This window comes from Neophocaena asiaeorientalis, unplaced genomic scaffold (genome assembly GCF_003031525.2).
Source record: "Neophocaena asiaeorientalis asiaeorientalis breed wild unplaced genomic scaffold, Neophocaena_asiaeorientalis_V1.1 scaffold78, whole genome shotgun sequence".
In the NCBI taxonomy this organism is placed as follows: Eukaryota; Metazoa; Chordata; class Mammalia; order Artiodactyla; family Phocoenidae; genus Neophocaena; species Neophocaena asiaeorientalis.
The window spans coordinates 12,505,958-12,526,325 of record NW_020175018.1 but is presented as its reverse complement, the minus strand read 5'-3'; the positions used below and the strand labels follow the sequence as shown (position 1 = coordinate 12,526,325).

The window sequence follows — 20,368 nt, the reverse complement described above, 5'->3', positions numbered from 1 at the left end:
CTCTGCACAAGCAGCCTGGGACTTTATTGAATCGCACAAATGATCTTGTCTCTCCCGTACTTAAAACCTTTCTTCTCCCCCGACCCTCTGCCTTTGCCTTAGCCTTCTCCCGCACCTCTCTGGACTCTGTCATGAGGCCCCTTCCAGGAGGACCTCCGGGCCTGGGCGGGCTCCCTCGCGGCCCTCACTTGCCTCCCGGCACCCACCGCTGACGTTGCTAGGCATCATCTCCAGGACGCCCACAGGCTCCGCCCCTCTAGCCACGCCCCCGGAATCCAAGGACTCCACTCCCTGGAATCCAATTTCAAACAGAGCCGGAAGGAGGTTAGCAAGTTTTTATCAGCTAGGGAGGCCGAGGTCTACAGCGGGAAAAGACTTGCCGGGTTTCCAAAGCGAGGCAGGGCCACAGCGGGGGCCAGAATACGGCTCCCTCCTCCCAATCCGGAGGTCAAACAAGCACTCCGCGAACCCCACGACAAACCCCTAGGACTCGGTGGCGCGGTCCCGGACAACTCGCGGGGGCGCCCGGCCCCGCCACTTCCGCCCCTCAGAAACATGGCGGCCGCGTGGCCCGCCCCGGATTGGACGCTAATGGCCGCCCCTGGATAGATGGCGGCCGCGATTGGCCGAGGGCTGGCTGACGTCAGGGGCCGGGGTCTGGGCCACGAATTGGGGCCGCATGGGGCTGTTTGGTCTCTCGCGCGCAGGGCTGTGGTTGGGTCGGGCCATGAGTTGGTGCGTTTTGGAACCCCGGCTCCCGGGGAAGCGGTGGCTTAGTGGAGTGAGGGACGGCAGCGTAGGGTAGCCATTGTCTCCTGGGCAAAGGCCCCCCCGCCCCAGTTCCTTGTCATAGTTTTATTATCAGAAATGGGTCCCATGCTCGGATGGGCTCCAAACTTCCAGGAGTTCCGCTCCTGCACTGGGGTGCCCTGCCCGTCCACCCCGGGGGCGCCCGTTTCCACTCGGCCTTCTGGAGTCTCCGGGGTTTCTTGGGCTCCTCTTCCTACCCCTAATCCACTCTGGCCCAGTTTTCCGTTTACCTTCCTCTGCTTTGGGTCCCGGAGGGCGCTGTGAGAAGGCGGATGGGGAGAGTTGTCGGGCCTCAGTTTCCCCGGTGTCGCCCGCAGGTGGCCGGCCTGGGGAACCCTGGACTGCCCGGCACGCGGCACAGCGTGGGCATGGCGGTGCTGGGGCAGCTGGCGCGGCGGCTACGTGTGGCGGAGAGCTGGGCGCGCGACCGGCGCTGTGCCGCCGACCTCGCCCTGGCCTGGCTCGGGGATGCCCAGCTGGCCCTTCTCCGGCCATGGCGGCTCATGAACGTCAACGGGCGCAGCGTGGCCCGGGCCAGTAAGTTGAGGGCCCCAGGGGTGGGCCGCCCGGGAGGGCGCAGGGGCCAGCGAGGGGATTCTGGGCTGCGGCAGATCAGTTCACCTGGAGCTCCAGGTGCCTGTTGAGCTCCAGTTGCTGCCTGGCCTTGGGTGATTGTGAGAGTCTCAGCTTCTTCATACATGAAGTGGGGTTAATTGCGGCCCCTCCTCATGGGAGCATTGAGTCGGGACAACCCCCCTGGGCAGATCAGCGGTAACCAGGGCCACCGTTTCCCTGTGCAAGCGGAGCTGTTTGGACTGACTGCTGAGGAGGTCTGCCTGGTGCACGATGAGCTCCATAAGCCGCTGGGGAAACTGGCTCTGAAGTTGGGAGGAAGTGCCAGGTGAGGCCCTGAGCTGGTCAGGGTGGGGATAGGGAAGCTGGCCTCCCAGCTGGAGTGGGATAGGGGTGCCGACCCCAGTCTCGGCAGGGGATGGGGTGAAGGGTGCTGACCCAAGGAAGCACTAACTGCTCCTCTCGTATCCCTTGAAGGGGCCGCAGTGGAGTCCGTTCCTGTATTAGCTGCCTCGACTCTAACATGAGTCCTGCACTGGGTCGGGTGGGCCGGCGCAGGGCCCCCGACACTCCTCACCAAAGCTCCCTGGGCCCCTCTGGCTCGCCCACAGGCAGTGCCACGGCTGCGGGTGGGCATCGGGCGCCCGACCCACCCGGACACAGTGCGGGGCTACGTGCTGGGCTACTTCGCCCCTGCTGAGCAGGAGCTGCTGCCTCCATTGCTGAGCGCCACCGATCTGCTCCTGGACCACGTCCGTGAGCGAAGCCAGAGGCCGTCGTCCAGCCCCTGACACCAGTGGACCTGGCTGCTTGCCTGACTGTCGTGCCCACACACCCAGCCACGTCCACAGAGGTGCCACGCCAACCTGTGGTATCTGTTTTTTATATAACTCTTCTCTGGGCTGCCCCAGGCTGCCTGTGGACGGAAGCGGGAACTGCGGCCGGAACAGTCCATTTGGGGGATAGGAGGTTGGTCTTCTCTCTGTGTCCTACTTAGAAAGTAGGGAAACTTTAGGAAGACTAAACTTTTTGAACCTTTTTGGAGAACCGGAGGTATGGATCTGTAAGAATAAAGATGCCAGCTTGGAAGCTGAGGCCTACTCGGGGGATTCCCACCTCTCCCCTGCCGGCGGAGGAGGGGACCACAGGACCCACCAAGCCCCCCTCCCAGGGGATGTGTGGGCATGTCTTAGCCCACTGAGGGTTTGCCACACCTTTCTTCAGTCCATTTTACAGATGAGGAAATGGAGGCTTAGAGAGGTCCAGCCACCTCCCCAGGGCCACACAGCTGCAGCGTGGCAGAGCCATGATCTGCACCCAGGGCTGGCTGCCATCCTGCTGTCCCCAGGGACCCTGGCACCCTCACCTCAGGGCTGCTGTGTGCCCATAAGTTTCCCACACGGGTGGTATGTGAGAGCAGCCTGAGGTCCTCAGGGTTGGGTGGGATGTGGATCCGTCGAGGCACCAGGCCCAGGTCCCCTAGCTGGTAGGGCGTGACGCTGGACAGCTGCTGCAGCAGAGGCCCTGTCTTGAGTGGCTGGGTGCTGTACCGCCTGTGGGGAGAGGGCTGGTGTCATCACCTCCGTTTCATAGGTGAGGAAGCTGAGATTCAGACAGGCTCTGGTGAGCCAGGTTTCGGGCCCAGGCTCAGCTGAGGACAGCCCTTGGACAAGTCCCGTAGCTCCTTCCTCTGAGGTCACACAGGGTCACTCACCGCTCCTTTGGTGGGCCACAGGACTGGCTCTCCCGGCGGGGGGACACAGCCATCTGGGGACTCAGGACCATGGCCGAGCTGAGCATGACCAGCAGGTGCTTCAGCATCTCCTTGCACTGCAGCTGCAACACTACATCGAAGTCACCATCCTCCTTGTCGGGCTGCATCTGCCGGTAGGGGTGCGGGCGGGCCCACGAGGTCAGGCCCTTCGTGGCCCCAGCACCCACCTCTGGGAAACTCCAACCGCAGTGCCTGTTTCCTCAGTGTTCCCTGGCTGTGGTGGGATACCCATTCTCCAAATGGGAAGACTGAGACCCGAGGCCTTCCAGGGCCTCAGAGGACTCCATCCAGCTCCTTTGAGACCTTGAAGGGGTCTTTAAAGTGCAGAATCAGAAAAGGACAGACTTGCCAGGAATCTCACAGGGAATAGGCGGGGCGCCTGGCCTGGCCACCTCCGATGGCCCAGTTATCTCCGAGCAGTTTCTGTCCTTGGCTCCATCTCCCGCCCCCCACTTTCACCCACTTCCTGTTCACCTGCACAATGTCCTGTAGGAAGGTGGTGGCCTGGGCCAGGGCTGTCTCCAGGCTCGCCCGAACCTTCTGCTCTTCGGCCAGCTCCTGCTGTAGCCGCTGCCCCTCGGCCTGCTGACGCTCCAACTGCAGGTTCAGCTGTTCTCTCTGGCTCCTGGGCCCCGGGACCAGGACAAGTCAGCCTCCTCCCCATTCTAGGGTGAGGGGCCCTCGGCCAGCCCCGGGCCTCAGCCTGTTTGACAGATGAAGCCTCAGGGCCCCTCTAGAGAGGGGGAGTCGCTGGCCCGTGTCACGTGGCCACAAAGGGAGGGGTTCCCACCTGCTCCCGCCGCCTGCCCTTCTGCGGGCCGCACCTCAGTGCTTGGTTGTCCTTCTGCAGCTGCGTGAGGCTCTGCTCCAGCTGGCTCAGCAGGAGACGCAGCTGCTTGGCCTCTGCCGTGCCCTGCTGCTGCTCGCGGCACTTCTCCGTCAGCATGAGAATGATCTGCAGTGTGGGCAGGTGGCCGTGCCCTGGGCCCACCACAGGCCCTCAGCCAGCCCTGCTCCCCCGGAGAGGCCCGCCGAGGCCCTGGGAGCCCGGCACCCTCTCTAGATAGCAGCTGGGTCCCCGGGGTTGGGTTCGACTTCAACCAGTTATGGGGGCTTTAAACCAAATACAAACCAGAGATGGGGCCAGAGCCCGCACAAGAAGGGCCCCATCGCCTCACAGCTACCTCCCTCAAGATTTGGCCCCTGGGGTCCACCCCTGAGGGGCTGTATTTGCCCTGAGGACAGGGCCCCTAGGGTTCCTTCCTGCTCTCCGTGCCAACCACCCCCACGATGCGGGCCTGGAGGGCACACCTTCTGGTGGCCTCTGCTGTGCCTGGCCATGACCTTCTGGGAGTTCTCCAGCAGCGCCAGCTGTCTGCACAGGTTGTCCTGGTCGCCCCTGAGCTGCTCGTTCTCCTGCAGCAGCTGCATGCCTTGGCGGGCTATCTTGGCCAGCTGCAGGGTCATGGTGTTGTTCTCCATGATGGCCCGCTTGGTCGTGTCCCCCATCTGGCTCATGGCCACTTTGCGGAACTCAGTGGCCACCACATTCACGCGCTGGATGATCTCCTTCTTCAATCTAACAGGAGGGGCGGGAGTGAGGGCGTCGGGCAGAGTGGGTACAGGCACCTCCTGCCTACGCGGGGGTCCCCAGAGCGCCTAGATCTCTACATCCTCTCCCCCAGGAGGGGACAGGGCCACAGGCAGGAGGCTTTTTACTGTAGACCGTTTGTACCATTTTGAACTTGATCAATGTAAATATTATTAATTATTAAATAAATAGAAGTTAAGTCACAAAAGGTGGCAAAAGGAAGTCCAGGGATTCTTCCACACGGGCGTGAGAACTGGGAACCGTTTCTTCCCTCCACCGTAAATCAGCCAGGGTTGTGAGCGGCAGCAGGTCGGGGCGTCAAGGAGCTAGTGCAGCTCCCCAGTTAGCAGCCAGGGCTGTCAGCGGTCTGCGGACCGGGCTGCTTGGCCCCGGTAAGGCCCGGCACCGGCCTGCCCACCTGTCCGCATCCAGCGCCGACTTCTTCTCCAGGGCGTGCACGTAGTCCTTGTGTTCGTTCTCCTGCTTCCGCAGCTGGTCCTCCAGCAACATGAACTTCTCCATGAGCTCCTCTTTCTGCAGCCGGAACTCCTCCAGGGCTGCCAGCTTCCCCCCTGCCCCACCGCAGGGCACAGGCCTGGTGAGGGGCCACCTCGGGAGGGCAGGGTCCCGGGGGTCTTGAGCAATGATGCCCCTAAACTTGCCGATCCAGTAGGGCCAGTCCCCTGTCCCCACACATGCCATGCATGGTCCTGCCCACCTTTATGGCTTAGTCTGGAACGCTCTTCTCCTCCACTAGTCTTATAAAGCCTGGGGTTCAAGGAGCCTCCCTTGACACTCTACTCCCGTCTCATGAAAGTGACAGTGACAACAGTCACTGAATTTGAACACCTTCTCTGGATCAGGCACTCATGCTGTCATTGAAACTCACAACCACCCTTGCCAGCTGGGTGACCCTGGGCAAGACACACCCCCTTGAAGTGCTTCCTCACCTACAAAGTGGCCGGTGGTGAAGGGATTTCCTGCCTCAGGATTGCTTGGACAATTACCACGGAGGATACACGTGGGAAGCAGCACGTAGCTGTTGTTACTCAAGGTAGACGTATTATCCCCATTTCCCAGGTGAGAAAACAGGGTCAGAGAGAAGTGCTAGCCCAAGGTCACAAAGATAGTCCGTGGGAGAGCTAGGGTTAGAGACCAAAGAAGCAGAGCCTTGGATTCCCCACCCCCGTGGCGTGTGCCCCCAGGCTCGCCGGCCAGTGCCCCTCACCAAGGATGATGTTCTCAGTGGTGAGCTGGTCCTTGGTCTCCTGGAACTCGTGGCGCACCTGGGCTAGCTGTGCCTCGAAGGCGTCCTTCTCCATCTCCTTGGCCAGCTGCAGGCTTTGGAGCTGCTCGTTGAGGTTGGTGATCTCATCCACCCGCTGGTTAAGCGTGCGCTTGAGGAAGGCCACGATCTCCTTCTTGTTGTTGGCCAGCTGCTCAAACTCCTGGCGAAACAGCTTCTCCTGCACAGCCAGCTCATCCCACTTCTGCTGGTACCTGAGGCAGGTGCGGGGCAGAGGTCCAGGAAGCTGGACAAGCCAGGCCTCCACGCAGCTAGGCTGCTCCCTGGACCCTCCCATATCAGGGCATTTGAGGTTCCAGCCTCATCTCCCACTGTGCCCCCTGATCAACGCTTGCGACCAAGCCAATGCCTGTGCTCAGCACTTTACGTTCATTACATCACTAGAATGTAAGGTCTGTGAGGGCGGAGCCTCTGTCTGTTACATTCACAGCTGTGTCCCCAACACCGAGGACAGTGCCTGGTACGCAGTAGGTACTCTGTGTTTGTTGAATCCACAACAGCCTATAAGGAGGTAGGTACTATGATGATTATACCCATTTCACAGGTGAAGAAACTGAGGCGCAGAGGGATGAAGCATCTCTGAGTTAGTAAAGGGCAAAACCAGAACTTGAACCCAAGTCAGTCTGACCCCAAAGTTGAGGCTCTCAACCATAATGCTTGCTGCTGGCTCTGCGCCCTCCTTAATACTTCTGGACTTTGCAATCCCAAGCCTTTGCACCTGTGATCTTCCTTACCCTCCTCCATTGAGTGAACCCCTGTGTTGTCGCCTCAGTGGAGTCTTATTGGCCCTTAGCAGCATTTGTGGCCCTTTCTTTGGTGCCCTCCTGTAGGTTGACCCTTGTCCCACTGGGAAGTCAAGAGCTGACCTCCTCCATCTCTATTTTGGTGGCCTGGCAAATAATAAGTACGCAATAGACATCTCCCAAGTACATTCCATCTGGTGTCTCAGCTTGAGGGAAGCTTGTGCATTTTTAAGAGTCTCACGTAAACAATTTTTTGGTTTCCAATGGAATAATTGATAGAAGTTATTTGGAAAGATGTTTTACTTCACAATTGACTCAACCAGCATCGTTTTTTCTTTCTAAGCCGCACTGCGTGGCTTGCAGGATCTTAGTTCCCTGACCAGGGATTGAGCACACACCCTCGGCAGTGAAAGTGCAGAGTCCTAACCACTGGACTGCCAGGGAAGTCCCACAACCAACATCTTTTGTATGGCTACTGCACACAGGGCAGTGCAGGGTACAAAGCTGAACGGCCTGATCTGTGGAGCAAGGAGGCAGCCTGGCGTGGCGAAGTCAGGGGCCAGGGTTCACATTCTGGAGCCTCTTTTTTTGGGTGCCTTCCTCTCCCTGAGCCTCAGTCTCCCCACCTCTATAATGGGGATGACATGAGGGCCTCTCTCGTGGGAACATTTTAAGGACGCAGTGAGCGCCAGCACAGGAAGGTCTCAACATCAGCTGTGAGGATCTGCAACGTCACCTGGGGAAGACCCTCTGCCTACTTGTCACCAAAGGGGTGTGTCTTTTAAGGGTCACCCTGAGACTGGGCTAGTGCATCATAACTGAGAGGAAACCAGTGTAAAAATAAGAAAAGTGGGCAAGTGAACGTGTCTCAGAAGAGTTAGAGAATCCCCCCTCCACCCACCACCACCCATGTCTCACAACCCTCCTCATTTACATTTGGGGAAACTGAGGCCCAGCATGGACAAGTGGGCTTAGCAGCTGGGGAAGCCGGTGGGGCCCACAGATCAGGGAATCATGGCACAGGCTGGGGGGAGGGGGCAGGCAGAAGGAGGGACACGTGGTCACGTGCCTGCCAGGGGGCTGCCATTTCCAATTCATCCCACTGATTGAACTCTGCCATCCTATAAAATGCATGGTTCCACTGGGCAGCGGTGAGGCACGAGGGAGTGGTGCTTGCCTGGGGTGGGCTCGCACTGAGACCCCGGAACTCTGGGGGCTGAGATGGAGCGGGAAAATCCATTTTGCCTCAAAGTATTACCCAGGAGGAAACTGAGGCTGGGGTAGGGTGGGATCTGGACATCCCATGGGAGTCCAGAACATAGGTCTAGGACCCCCTGGCTGAGCCTGCACAGCGGCCAGCTCTGACCTATCAGGACCGCCCTACCCGCCCACCCACCGGGCCAGCCTGTCCTCCAGGTCGCGGATCTGGATGTGGTAGAACTCCCGGATCTCCTCGCTTATGGGCATTTCCATGGGCTTGTTGGCCAGGCTGGGATCCTTCTTCCCACCCTTCTTCTTCTTGATCTCGGGTTCCTTGGCCCCCTTGCCTGCCTTCTTTTTGGGAGCCATGGCTGTGCGGCAACCACTACTCCAGGGCCCCTTTAAGAGGCCAGGTGGTTGCTAAGGAAGTTGGCCCCATACATAGCAACAAGCTGATGATGTGAGGCAGGGCTTAAAGGGACCTTCCCTCTTCCTGGCGAGGCTGGGCTTCAGAGACCAGCCTCCTGCTCCGAGGCCAACGGCGTCACAGGGCCCCTAGGCCTGGGTGTCCCAGGCCATGGCATCTCAGAGATCAGGACGCCAGGCTCACAAGACGTTGTTTTGTGGAGACCCCGCCTTCCCTCAAGTGGAAATAAGTGACATGGGAATATTAGAGTAAGAGGCCTAGAAATCACCACCCTGTCCCTTTGTGCCCATTGGAAATGGGAGGGACTTCTACAGAGCTCCCCCCACCCCCACCCCGCTCCCGGGTCAAGAAGCCCCTCCCTCTGAGCCCAGCTTGTTCATTCTTTGGTGATGCAGCTACACAGCAAAATCATTCTTTCAGGGCTTCCCTGGTGGCGCAGTGGTTGAGAGTCCGCCTGCCGATGCAGGGGACACGGGTTCGTGCCCCGGTCCAGGAAGATCCCACATCCCACATCCCACATGCCGCAGAACGGCTGGGCCCGTGAGCCATGGCCGCTGAGCCTGTGCTCCACAACGAGAGAGGCCACAGCAGTGAGAGGCCCGCGTACCGCAAAGAAAACAAAACACAAACAAAAAAATCATTCTCTCAGTTCACCCAAAGCCGGGTGGAGAGGCAGTATGGTAAGAACTGGATGTTTTCTATCAGAGGCTCCCATGCTGGGGTCCCAAGATGTCCCAGTCCAGAGGCTGGTTCAATTTTCCACAAAGCTCAGGGGAAGTGCGCCCATGCTGACCCCGGCAAACAAAAGCCCGTTCTGTAGCTTTGGTCTGGGGTGGCAGCATCCTGGGTCAGGAGGGCAGTCGGTGACTGGTTGGCAGATGCCCTAGCTGGCAGCCATGTGCCCCAACCAGGCTCTGGCCCCTTCAGGCTACTTCTCCTGGCCCTCATCTCCAGCCAGCCACGCCTGCATGCCTGCTGTGTCCACCCAGCGCTCGTGAGCTGAGGCACTCCCTGGGACAGTGGCCGGGTCCTGTCTATCCCTGTTGTCCCAGGGCTCGGCAAAGGCTCAGCACTGAGCAAGAGATGGCTGCTGCCCCTCCCTAACAGTCGGATGGCTGGACAAGGGGCAGCTCAGTGTTACTTCAGCAGCTGGGGTTGGTTTGAGCAGCCAGATCTTGTAAACAGTGGGATGCTTGGGATGGGTGCAGGGAGACGCGGAGGTGGGTGTTTGGCAGTGAGGCAGGCTGCAGCGGTGGTTGGTTAAAGCAGGCTCCAGTTCAGGTACTGTTTCTCACATCCCATGTAAGAGACGTCTTACATCTTGGGCCAATGGCCCTGACCTCACTGAGCTGTAAAATAGGGAGACCACGTTGTGGACTGAAAGTGACCTTGTATGTGAAGTACATGGTGCGGGGATCTGGCCCAGGGATGCAGTAGGCGCTTAATAAGCGGCAGCTGATGTTGCCATCAGCGGAGCAGGTGGGTGAAGCTCCAGCCTGCTCTGTGTGGAGCAGCCTCTGGGATTTCCAACATCCCAGTACCCCCAGCCTGTGGTGGTCTGTCTTTCCCAGAATATCTGTTCCCTGCAGGCTGGGGCAGCCCTGGGAGGGCCGCCACACTTGTGCATGGGCTTCAGCCTTTGCACAGACTCACAACAGTGCAGCGAGTCCTGGGACTGCAGACGAGGCGACACCGAAGCCCCAGAGAGAGACTGACCTGGCCCAGCGCCCGAGACCTGGGGCCAGCAGGGGGCCTGCCCCTCTAGCCCAAAGCAATGCCCCCAACTCCGGCTGGACACCGCCCTTCCCCCACCTGAGCAGGGCATGGGGGGCCCCAGAGGAGCCCAGCCCAGGCAAAGCTCCTCCATGGTGCCACCCCAGTGCCCTTCCTCGTCACGCCTCTCAGGTTTCTTCCTTCTTTTACCTGAAGCACATCTCAGGAGTTAGCTCTGGGTCCCCAGCCCAGTGGGACAGCATGACCAGCAGCCCCCTCAGGCTGCCTGGAGCCCACAGAAGGCGTCAGCTTTGAGACCTGTACCCCCTCCTTTGTTAGCACCAGAGTCGCCCCTGGGGGTCGCCGGGGCCAGGCTTATAAATGCACTGCACTCACATGGCAAGAGTGACCAGTAGGGCTTCCAGGCCAGCCTTCCAGATGGTGGGGTGGGGAAGGAGATGCTCCAGGTCCAAGGATATCCCTTTCTGGGGCTTGTTTGGAGAGCCTTCCCAAAGCTCCGTATTCTGGGACCCCAGACTCGTCCTCTTCCCCTGGGACACTTTCTCATGACTGCTTCTGTGTCCTGCTTGGGAACTGGTGTTGGTGGCCCGGAACTGCTGGAGCTGCCAGACCGCAAAGTCCGGCAGCCGCTCCAGCAGCCAGGTCTTCTGATAGGAGTGGGTACGGCGCACAAAGGCCAGCAGACTGCAGCGTCAGCCCAGGGCAGTGGCCCGTGGACTCGGGGCTTTGCCGCCTCTAGGAGGTTCTGCAGAGAGGAAGCCCAGCCCCGAGGGAGACTGCCTGAAGCCTTGCCCACCTCTATGGAGCACACAACATGAGCGATTCATTCATTCAGGGTGTGTGTGTGTGTGTGTGTGTGTGTGTGTGTGATATAATACCACCCACCACTAGTGTAAGCTCACGAGGACCCAGTCTCATTCGTGGCTACATCCCCAGAGCCTAGGGTGAAGGCTGGCACATAGTAGACGCTCAGTAAATATCTATTAACTGAGTAAGACAGCCTGCAGCCTGGGTGGGAGTTTGGAATGGCACAGTAAAGGAGCTCGATGGACCCTCCCCCCTGCAAAACCACAATTTAATTGGTGAAGATTATTTTTTAAGAAAGAAACAATCATTTAAAGTGTCTGGAGGTACAAATAAACTTATTTACAAAACAGAAGGAGTCCCAGATGTAGAAAACAAACTTATGGTTACCAAAGGCAAAGGGGGGGAGGGATAAATTAGGAGATTGGGATTAACATATACACACTACGATATATAAAATAGATAACGAATAGGGACTTACTGTATAGCACAGGGAACTCTACTCAATATTCTGTAATATCCTATATGGGAAAAGAATCTAAAAAAGAATGGACATACATATAGGAATAGCTGATTCACTTTGCTATACACCTGAAACTAACACATTGTAAATAAACTACACTCCAATAAAAAATTTAAAAACAATAGTGTCTGGAAATTGTTCTAAGGGCATACAGTAGATGCAGAAACATTTATGAAAATCTACAACATCTCTGCAAGAATGAGTCGTGGTATTTGAGCAATGACGTACTTCATTATCAGCTGTGTGATATATAGTATTACATACAATAATATGATAATATGTAATAATAAAGTATATATACATATTTACTTTTTGCCCTGGATTTCTGGCACAGGGCTCCTAAAACCCTTGAAATTTCCTGAGTGAAAGGAGTGTCTTTTGCTATTCATAACAAGCCCCTTTCCACATACCTGAGTTTATGAGAGGGTCAGAACTTTCAGCAACTACCAACATTTAACATTTAACATTTATTTATTTATTTTGGCTGCACTGGCTCTTAGTTGCGGCATGTGAGATCTTCATTGCGGCATGCATGTGGGATCTACTTCCCCGGCCAGGGATTGAACCCAGGCCCCCTGCACTGGGGAGCACAGAGACTTACCCACTGGACCACTAGGGAAGTCCCCAGACAACCCTGTTTAAATCTAGGCTCTGCCATGTACCAACAGGGGAACCTTGGCCAAGTTCCTTTGTCTTTGTGCCTTTGTTTCCCCATGTGTTAGTAGGGTTAATAATGACATCTAACTCCTAGAGTTGTTGAGAAACTTCAGCAAGATACGTATAAAACACTTAGGTCTGGCACATAATAAGTGCTCAATATACATTAACTACAATGAGAATTATTATCTATATGATTTTGATTCCATGAAGCACTTTTAAGCCACTGATTCATTGTGTGATTGGGGCTATAAGGCAACACGATAATAACCATCCTCTCCTCGTGGGTAGCCATATCCTGACTTTGGTATATTTACCATTCTCATGCACGTTTTTACACAGTTACATCATAGGTATCCATAAGTATTCTATAGTACTTTTTATGAGGTTTAAAAACCTCACACATTCTGTATGTGTTCTGTAACTTGTTCACTCAACATTAAGTTTTTGAGGTTTACTCACGTTGCTATGTGTAGGTCATGCATTTTTAACTGCCTTAAGAGTAGTCATTGACTGAATACACAACAATGTATCCATCCTCCAGTTGATGGACATTTGATTGTTTTCTTTTTCCAGTGTGTGTGTTGACTCTTTTTCCCCAGACCTGGCTGAGGATCAGAATCACGCCGTCCACACTGACTGAGCGCTTACCGTACTCACCGTGGGGCCAGCTCAGCACCGTTCCTCCACGGGCATCACTCGCAGGAGGGGATCAAGTCCCTCATCACCGTCTTGTGGAACGAGGCCCAGGTGGATGTGACCCAGGCCGGCCTGATGCCGAGGTCTGTGCTCCTGGTCACTCCGCCATTCTGCCTCCCAGGAACGAATGCCTGGGGTCACCGAGTGGGTGTACAGGCCCCTCAGCAGGGTCTGGCTGAGACCCACAGCCTAGACCTGAAACTCCAGAAAGGCAGAGGGACTGGCTGCAGCTCACAGACTCTCCTGGTTCAGGATCGCCCAGTTACTATGCCTTGGTTTGCTGCAGAACACCCGGCCCACGCAAGAATATTTAACACTACTGGAGCCTTTTTGGAGGAATGGTCTGCAGGCTCCGTTTGTGCTGTTACAGGAAAACCAGGACTTCTTCCAGGAGCATAAAAAGGGCCATGCTTGTTTGCCACTGGGTGGTGGTGGTGAGGGGGTGGAATGGAAAGAGGCGCCAGAGACCCCGGGTCAAACGATGTCGGGAACAGTTAGAGAGACTAACAAGCCACGACCGTGGGCCTGGCGCGGACACACGGCCCCGGGGAGAAGGAGCAGACAGTACTGGCTTTGCTTTAATGTAAACTCAGTTTAGAACAATTTAGAATTGAAGAATTCTGATCTTGGATCTCACTCCAATGCATTCTGGGTACCAGTGAGGCAACTACTAATTTAAGAAGATGAGAGTCTGATGCTTTCCTGCTGGAGTGAGCTTTGTGACACGCGGGATCTTAGTTCCCCGACCAGGGATCAAACCCATGCCCCCTGCAGTGGAAGTGTGGAGCCCTGACCACTGGACCGCCAGGGAATTCCATTCAGCTCCTTCATCTGTAAAATGGGGAGAGCACCCACCCAAAAGACAAGGTATACAAGGGGGCCTGACAAGGAGCAGGGACTCAATAAATGTCATCATTACCTCCCTTAAGGCAAGTCTCATCAGACAATAGCCTGGCTGTGGAGACGCACCTTCCACCAACTGGCCCTGACGTGTTGGATTTCTTAACAGTATGAGGGAGATTAGAATTTGAATGAGGATGGCTGGGGACAAAAGGGTAGAAACGAAGATCCTACAAAGAACCCCACACCCCTGCGCCCAGTATTCTAGCAGGTTTCCAGTCTGACTCCAACCCTAACTTAAGGGTCCCCTCCCCACTGGGACCAAACTCATCACAGTCTCTCCAGGTCACCAACAGGCTTCATGACCGGCAGGATACACTTTTCAGATCTGGAAATAAGTTCATCGGAAGGCTAGATGGTGTGGCGGCAGGAATGGAGGAGGACAGCAGTAACACAGATAAAATGACCTCATCACGTGCCCGAAATGCACTGGCACCAAATGCTCGAGTGGGGCGCCACCTGCCAAGACAGAGCCGTGCTGTCTCTGCGATAGAGAGACATTCTAGATACAGAGACACAGGACTCTGGAAGAACTGCCTGGTCTCAGGCAGTGTAGTACACACTTCATAGATTGTCTCCAGACTCCAGGTAGCTCTAGATCCTAATGCAAGTAACAGTGAATGGATCCGGAAGGCTCCGAGCCACAGCCAGCGGTGGCTGGGCTCCTCCCCAGTGGACCACTGACAAAGCGTTTCTCCTTCCGCTCCCCAAAGTAAAACCAGGCCGCGAGTCACCCTGGACACCGTGAACGGGCGCTGATTTATTTATTAGACTCGAGTGCTTTAGTACAGAACAGTACAGAGATGATACATGTTTGTGCTTCAATACTTTCAAACACTGAGATTCTGATCATTTCAAGGTGAACGAGTTTCAAGACAGACTAGCTTTTTTTTTTTAAATATCCTTTTGATAAATTATTTTTATATAAATAACAGAGAAAGGAAAACCAACATGTCGGACAAACAAGGTCCTGAAGCATGAGCATCGATCGTTTGGTCAAGGGCAGGGGACAAAACAAGCAGTAACAAGAAGAAACAAACCAAGGCAGGTCCCTACAGTCTGTCCTAAGGAAATGAGACCTTGTAAGGGGGGGAAGGGAGACAGACCTGAAAACTAATCTGAGTGCAAAGGGGAGATTTCAAAGCCTTGAGAAGAGAATGCCACGATGCATCTAACGGGGCTGGTGAGGAGTATATTCTGAAAGGGAAGTGAGGGCCGCGGAGAACTAGCACACAGCACGTTTGCAATGACGATGCCACAAGACAGTAATATACACACACGGTTTGCAGGGGCTAAGGGGGTGGGTGGGGGTGGGCGCGGGACATTTTTGTGACTTCCACTGTCATTATAGTTCACAACAGCAGCAGAACAAATAGTGCGCTCCCTTCCGGAGAACGAGCTGCTGAGTCCTGAGGGCGACGAGACGTCCTTCCTGCATTTGCTTCTTTAATGTCTGCATCAGAGCTAAGCCTTATAAGCTACGTCTTTAGTCTTTATACAGAGAATAAAATGATCGTTTTCTCTTACAAGCACGACGACATATGACCCCACACTACACAAAATAAAGTATTAGCAAGTATCTTAAATGGAGGATAACCTGAGTGGGATCAGGGTCTGGATAAATCCACTGGGCTACCCTTCAGGTGGTTTGAAGTGTCAGGGGCACAGACAGTGCTCTACAGGAAAGGGACCTCTGACCAGGAGCCTGCGGAACTCACTCTGCTCTGGTTCGCTCCTGTCCCATGAGCTCTACCCAGGCTGACCCTGCTGAGAGCAGCTCTGTCGGGGGTGATGCCTGGGGAAAGATGGCGTCTGGTCTGAAGGACCAGGTCTGACTGCTTCTCCAAGGGACCCAGGTCCCCGGTGGGAGCTTGCTCCTCACTCATCTGGGGACAGTGACAGACCACAGAACAGGATCACAGCGCTGCGGCAGCGGCCAGGGAGGGAGCCACGACAGGCACCCAGCCTGACTTCCCGTGGACGCCCCCAGCCCCTACCTCCAGCACGGGGGAGGGGGGGAATGAACCCCCTGGGGAGAGCAGAGGTCGACTCCAGCTCAAACCTCTCGAGATGTCACCTGAGCTTCACTTCCAAGCTTATCTGGATGAGAGCTGGCACTGAGGGGTAGGAACTGAAGATAACAGATTAATCCTCAGTTTAAAATACTCCAAGAACGGACATCTCAGTGATTCCCAACAAGAACGGGAACAATCCCAAATGGGTTTTTAAAAACACCCAAACATCTACCTTCCCATACGCAAGCAATGTGCACACGTCACGCTGGCTTATGTACAAGGTCATAAAATCATGACCAACGGGGAGCAGGTGTCCATTCATCGTCCTAAGCAGTTCAGAAGCCCTCCAGCAGCACGTCCCTCACACCGAACATCTCCAGGATACATCTAGAAGGTACTCTTTTTTTAAAAAAACACAATGCATTATTTTGTTTCAAACGAGAAGAGGGCATCACCAAACACGAGAACGCAGCTGGCGACAGTGCCGGCCAGGCGTGCAGAGCTGGGGCAGGCGATGGAGGGAGAAGGGGGTCAGCAAAGGAACCGAGGCGGTCAGCGGTGGTCAGGGCTGCGAGCACTTTGGGGAGAGGGTTCGTTTTTTGGAGGCGTGGCTTATTTTTTAACTGCTTATTTCTTCGTCTGTTTTATTCAGTTTCTTCAGCGTGTCCAGCAGTTTCTGTGGGGTGAGAATGTGCGTGGATCCTGGAGGAAGGCAGAAAAGACCGTGAGCTTGCCAGCTCTGGTTTCGAACACTTTCCCCTTTCCTGCCCTGTTCTATCCCCAGAGCTGTAGCTGTTCCCCCTCCCCCACCCAGATGCAGGGAGGGGTTGGGGACTGGGGTTTGGGGCCTTGTCACAGTAGGCCTGGGAGGCACGTGAGGGCTGTGGATAAACAGAACACACCCTCTGGCTTGGGCAGGGTCCCGGGCTGTACCAAGGAAGGAGCCCGCCTCTCCATCAGTGCTCAGCGCTGCCATCTGCCAGGGGACAGGGCAGCTGCACTTCTAATTCTCTCCTGAACTCAAGGTGAAGCCAGGGAGAGAAGTTCCAAACCACACAGCCTGGGAAGAGGCTGGGAATGGGGCAGGGGTTAGCAGCGGGGACTGTGTGTGGTAAGAGTGGTGCAGGTAGGGAGGAAGAAGAGGATGGGCAGAGCACCTGGGGGAAGCCACTGCCTTCCGGGAGCCCGCTGGCTGGGACTGCGTGGTGGGAGGGACCTCAGGTGTGAAGGGGGAAGGGCTGGGGTACCTGAGGCCTTACCTTGCAGAGACCGCGCATTGTAAGAGGTTAGAAATGCTTGCAAAAATTTAAGCTAATGGAATTAGATATACTTCTACTGCAAAAAGAAAACAGAAAAAAAAAATGAAGTCCTTTTTCATAAGGAGAGAGAGAGAGATCTCGTAAGTGCAGTAAAAAAAGATGCATGGATCGTGTGGTTTGGACATGGACTTAAACAGAACAGGAGTGACTGGCGTGTGAGCATGAGGCCTGCATGCATGCGGCAGTAGGCTTCAAAGAAAGAGATCCCGGTGGGAGAGAAGAACTGAACAAAAGAGACCCGTGCTTGAAAATGTGCCTCCCTGGAGATGCGGCCAAGTGAGTGGGCCTTCACATGAGGAGGGGACCAGAAACCACGGGATGCCAGATTTTCCACCCTGAGGGCAGGCAAAAGAAGGCTCTGGCTGGCTTGTCGGGAGTGATTCCAAATACCAGGGTCCCTATGCCTTTGACCGCTACTTGCTCAGCTGACCTGTGACTGCTGGCACTGCAGCCTGGAGCCTTCCTGGTCAGTCCAGACCAGAACACTGGTGAAGCCCTCTCTGGTGTGAGAGGCTTCTCAACATCCTGTTCTCTGCAGCTCAAGCCCCAGCCCCCACCAGGGCCTGCTGAGTGAGGAACCAGTCCCCAGCTGCTTCCCCGAGGTGCGGAGTGGGATGCCCTGAGAGTGCAGCCTGCGCCAGCCCCTGCGCCCAAAGCTGACTCGTTCTGCAGACTCGAGGCTCCTTTGGCAAATGTGACACCGGTTTCAGCAGTGTGTCCCCCTCTCCCCCGAAGACACTCATTTCTGTGACCTTATCTTTCTACTAGTCCTAAAGGTCACAGGCTGCTCCACAAATGAGGAAACAGGGATAAACGTTACCAAATTCTGACCAGAACCACTGGCAGAATGAAAGCCTTCCAAATCTCAACTCGATGCAGCAGTCTGAGTGCCTATACCTGAAAGACAGCTGCTGGGAACTCCGTGCGGGGGATTAGCTTGGGGGCTACCTAGGCTAAGGCAATGCATGTTCCAGAGAAACTGTCCCTAACGTCCTCCCTTGCAGCCAAAAGGCCTCTGAGCAGATGCCTATCCCAAGGTGTCCCCTACCCTTGCTTATGCGCAGATTCAGGACTTGGAGGGAGGCCAGAAAGAGGTGAAGGAATCCACGCTTCAGAACTTCCGGATATTATCTGATTGCTGACCATCTGGTGTTCCCAATCTTTGACCGAAAGCAGAAAACTTCCAGGACCAACAGTATCAGGCAACAGTTCCGGCCCTGGGCCCTAACTATCAATACCTGGTCTCTTTAAAGGATGCAGACCAGCTGGTGTTAATCCAAATCACCTGAGGGCCAATTCTTGCCACACAATCAGCTGTATCGCTTCAATACCCTGGTCAAGCTTTTCACCACCACAAACATTGCAAATGTTCTCACTTGAACCCACAGGTGGCTGACCATGTAGGCCCTCTAGAACAGCAAGTGGGTTCTACTGCTCTGAGGGTCCCTCTTATTCTACATAACTACAACACTGAACCGTGAACGGTGGTCTCCAAAACAAAGTCATCCAGACTGTCAAAGCTGGGGGCCAGACACACTGACCTCCGCCAGGACAAAGTCCTTCCTTCCTCACGGACGGCGCCTGAGAACCACAGGAGTTCCCACAGATCAGCTGGTCGAGCTGTTCCTGGCTTTGGCTGAAACAGTCCTGCTGACTCAGACTACTGAGGGCAGTACCGGTGAACGACAGGTTTAAACTGGATATTTAAGAGCAGCCCAGGTGAGTTTGATGGTCTTGCCAGACGTGGAAGACAGTGGTCTTGCCCACCCACATCCAAGACGCCCAGCGTGGTGAGGCGTGTCAGTGGCACAGCCAGGCCCAGAAGCCATGCCACTGCTCTCAATTCTGGGGGCCCTGTGGCTTCCTGCCCCAGGAGGGGATGTGTGAGGGAACGCTGAAAAAGCAGCTGGGCATTGGATCAGCTCTGCGTTCAGATTCAAATCTGAGTCCCACTGAAAAATGAAACTTATCTGACCCCGATCTAGAATAAAGCAAAGTACTCAACATAAAAAAAAAAAAAAAAACTCTCCCATGTTAAGTGCTCTGTAATAGGTCTAAGCCAGCCTTTCAGCACCCTTTCATCAGTTCCTGAGGCCTCCTGGACATTCCCTAATGGTCAGTACTTTTAACATAAACCACCTAGAGCACCGAGGTGAAGATCTAATCAAAAGATTTCATTTTGGGGCTTCCCTGGTGGCGCAGTGGTTGAGAGTCCGCCTGCCAATGCAGGGGACACGGGTTCGTGCCCCGGTCCGGGAAGATCCCACATGCCGCGGAGCGGCTGGGCCCGTGAGCCATGGCCGCTGAGCCTGTGCGTCCAGAGCCTGTGCTCCGCAACAGGAGAGGCCACAACAGTGAGAGGCCCGCGTACCGCAAGAAAAAAAAAATAAAAGAGATTTCATTTCTTAGACAGTTGAGAGAAATGATGGATTGATTAGTGGACACTGAGCCAAGGCTTGGTGGCATCTGTGTACTTCAGTTATCCATGCCCACTCCCTTCAGCCCAGCCCTGGGGAGCCAGCCTCGGCTCCAGGACAGAGAGGGGCCGGGAGGAGAGAGCGGGGCCAGGAGGATGGAGCACAGCACTGGTACCCACACAGGGCCCACGGCAGACGCTCGTTCACTGCTGAGCAGGGGAAACCCATCCCTTAAAAGCTAAGTTCCTGCAAACACCAATGTGGGGGAGGAGACCACCCAGCCTCGCTAAGGCCCTGCAGTGTCCTCAGCTTTGGTCACCTGGACAATCGCAACAGAAGTGGGCAAGTCGGAAGGCTCACCTGCTTTCTGACCTCCCTGGTATGAGGGCTTTGTGCCTCACTTTTTCTTAACTGAACTCTCTAAAATCCAACACTGTTCAACAAAGCATTTCAGAAGCCAGGAGCAAACAGCCAGAGTCTGTTCGTGCTCGCTCTGCTCTGATGGCAGCTGAGGCCTCTCTGTCGATTGAACATAAAACAGAGGAAGGAGTGTGCAAAGAAGAGGCATCTTCCAAAGCAGGGAATCCCAGAATGAATCCTAGCAGGAGCCCCTGGGGTCTGGGTTTGTGATTCTTTCTGACTCTGCAAGTGGTCTGTCATTGCTCACTTGTCCTTTGAGAAGCCTCGAAATACATCTTGCAGCAGATGCCGTCCACCTACCTGCCATCTGCACGAGAACCAGATGCCTCTGATTACGAACCTACCAAGGTGCTGCTGAACAACGGCTGTTTTTTAAGTCACTTTTATTGACCACCCAGTGGCCTCGCTTTCTAGGGTGAAGGCAGCCTGGGCAGGATGGCAGGTAGCCGGGGCCAC

General features: G+C 55.4%; 3 protein-coding genes across 3 annotated transcripts in view; 1 reads left to right on the top strand and 2 right to left on the bottom strand.

Moving 5' to 3' along the window:
• The first annotated feature begins 679 nt into the window (after nt 1-679).
• Nucleotides 680-2,174, top strand: PTRH1 (peptidyl-tRNA hydrolase 1 homolog). Its single transcript, XM_024762206.1, has 5 exons — nt 680-781; nt 1,128-1,347; nt 1,612-1,711; nt 1,861-1,910; nt 1,999-2,174. Exons 1-5 carry the CDS (start codon nt 680-682, stop codon nt 2,172-2,174), a joined length of 648 nt encoding a protein of 215 aa, XP_024617974.1.
• A 198-nt stretch (nt 2,175-2,372) lies between these two features.
• Nucleotides 2,373-8,366, bottom strand: CFAP157 (cilia and flagella associated protein 157). The gene is made up of 9 exons (XM_024762120.1): nt 8,194-8,366; nt 5,977-6,248; nt 5,167-5,320; nt 4,469-4,736; nt 3,982-4,112; nt 3,632-3,782; nt 3,098-3,264; nt 2,730-2,936; nt 2,373-2,424 (listed from the first exon to the last, which is right to left on the bottom strand). The coding sequence occupies exons 1-9, from the start codon at nt 8,364-8,366 to the stop codon at nt 2,373-2,375; spliced, it is 1,575 nt and encodes a 524-aa protein (XP_024617888.1).
• Nucleotides 8,367-14,488: 6,122 nt separating this feature from the next.
• STXBP1 (syntaxin binding protein 1) overlaps nt 14,489-20,368 on the bottom strand; it is a 37,280-nt gene continuing 31,400 nt past the window's right edge. Inside the window, exon 18 of the mRNA XM_024762599.1 lies at nt 14,489-16,458. Within this exon, the coding sequence (XP_024618367.1) occupies nt 16,376-16,458 (83 nt within the window). The 3' untranslated portion in view covers nt 14,489-16,375. The remainder of the gene's footprint in view (nt 16,459-20,368) is intronic.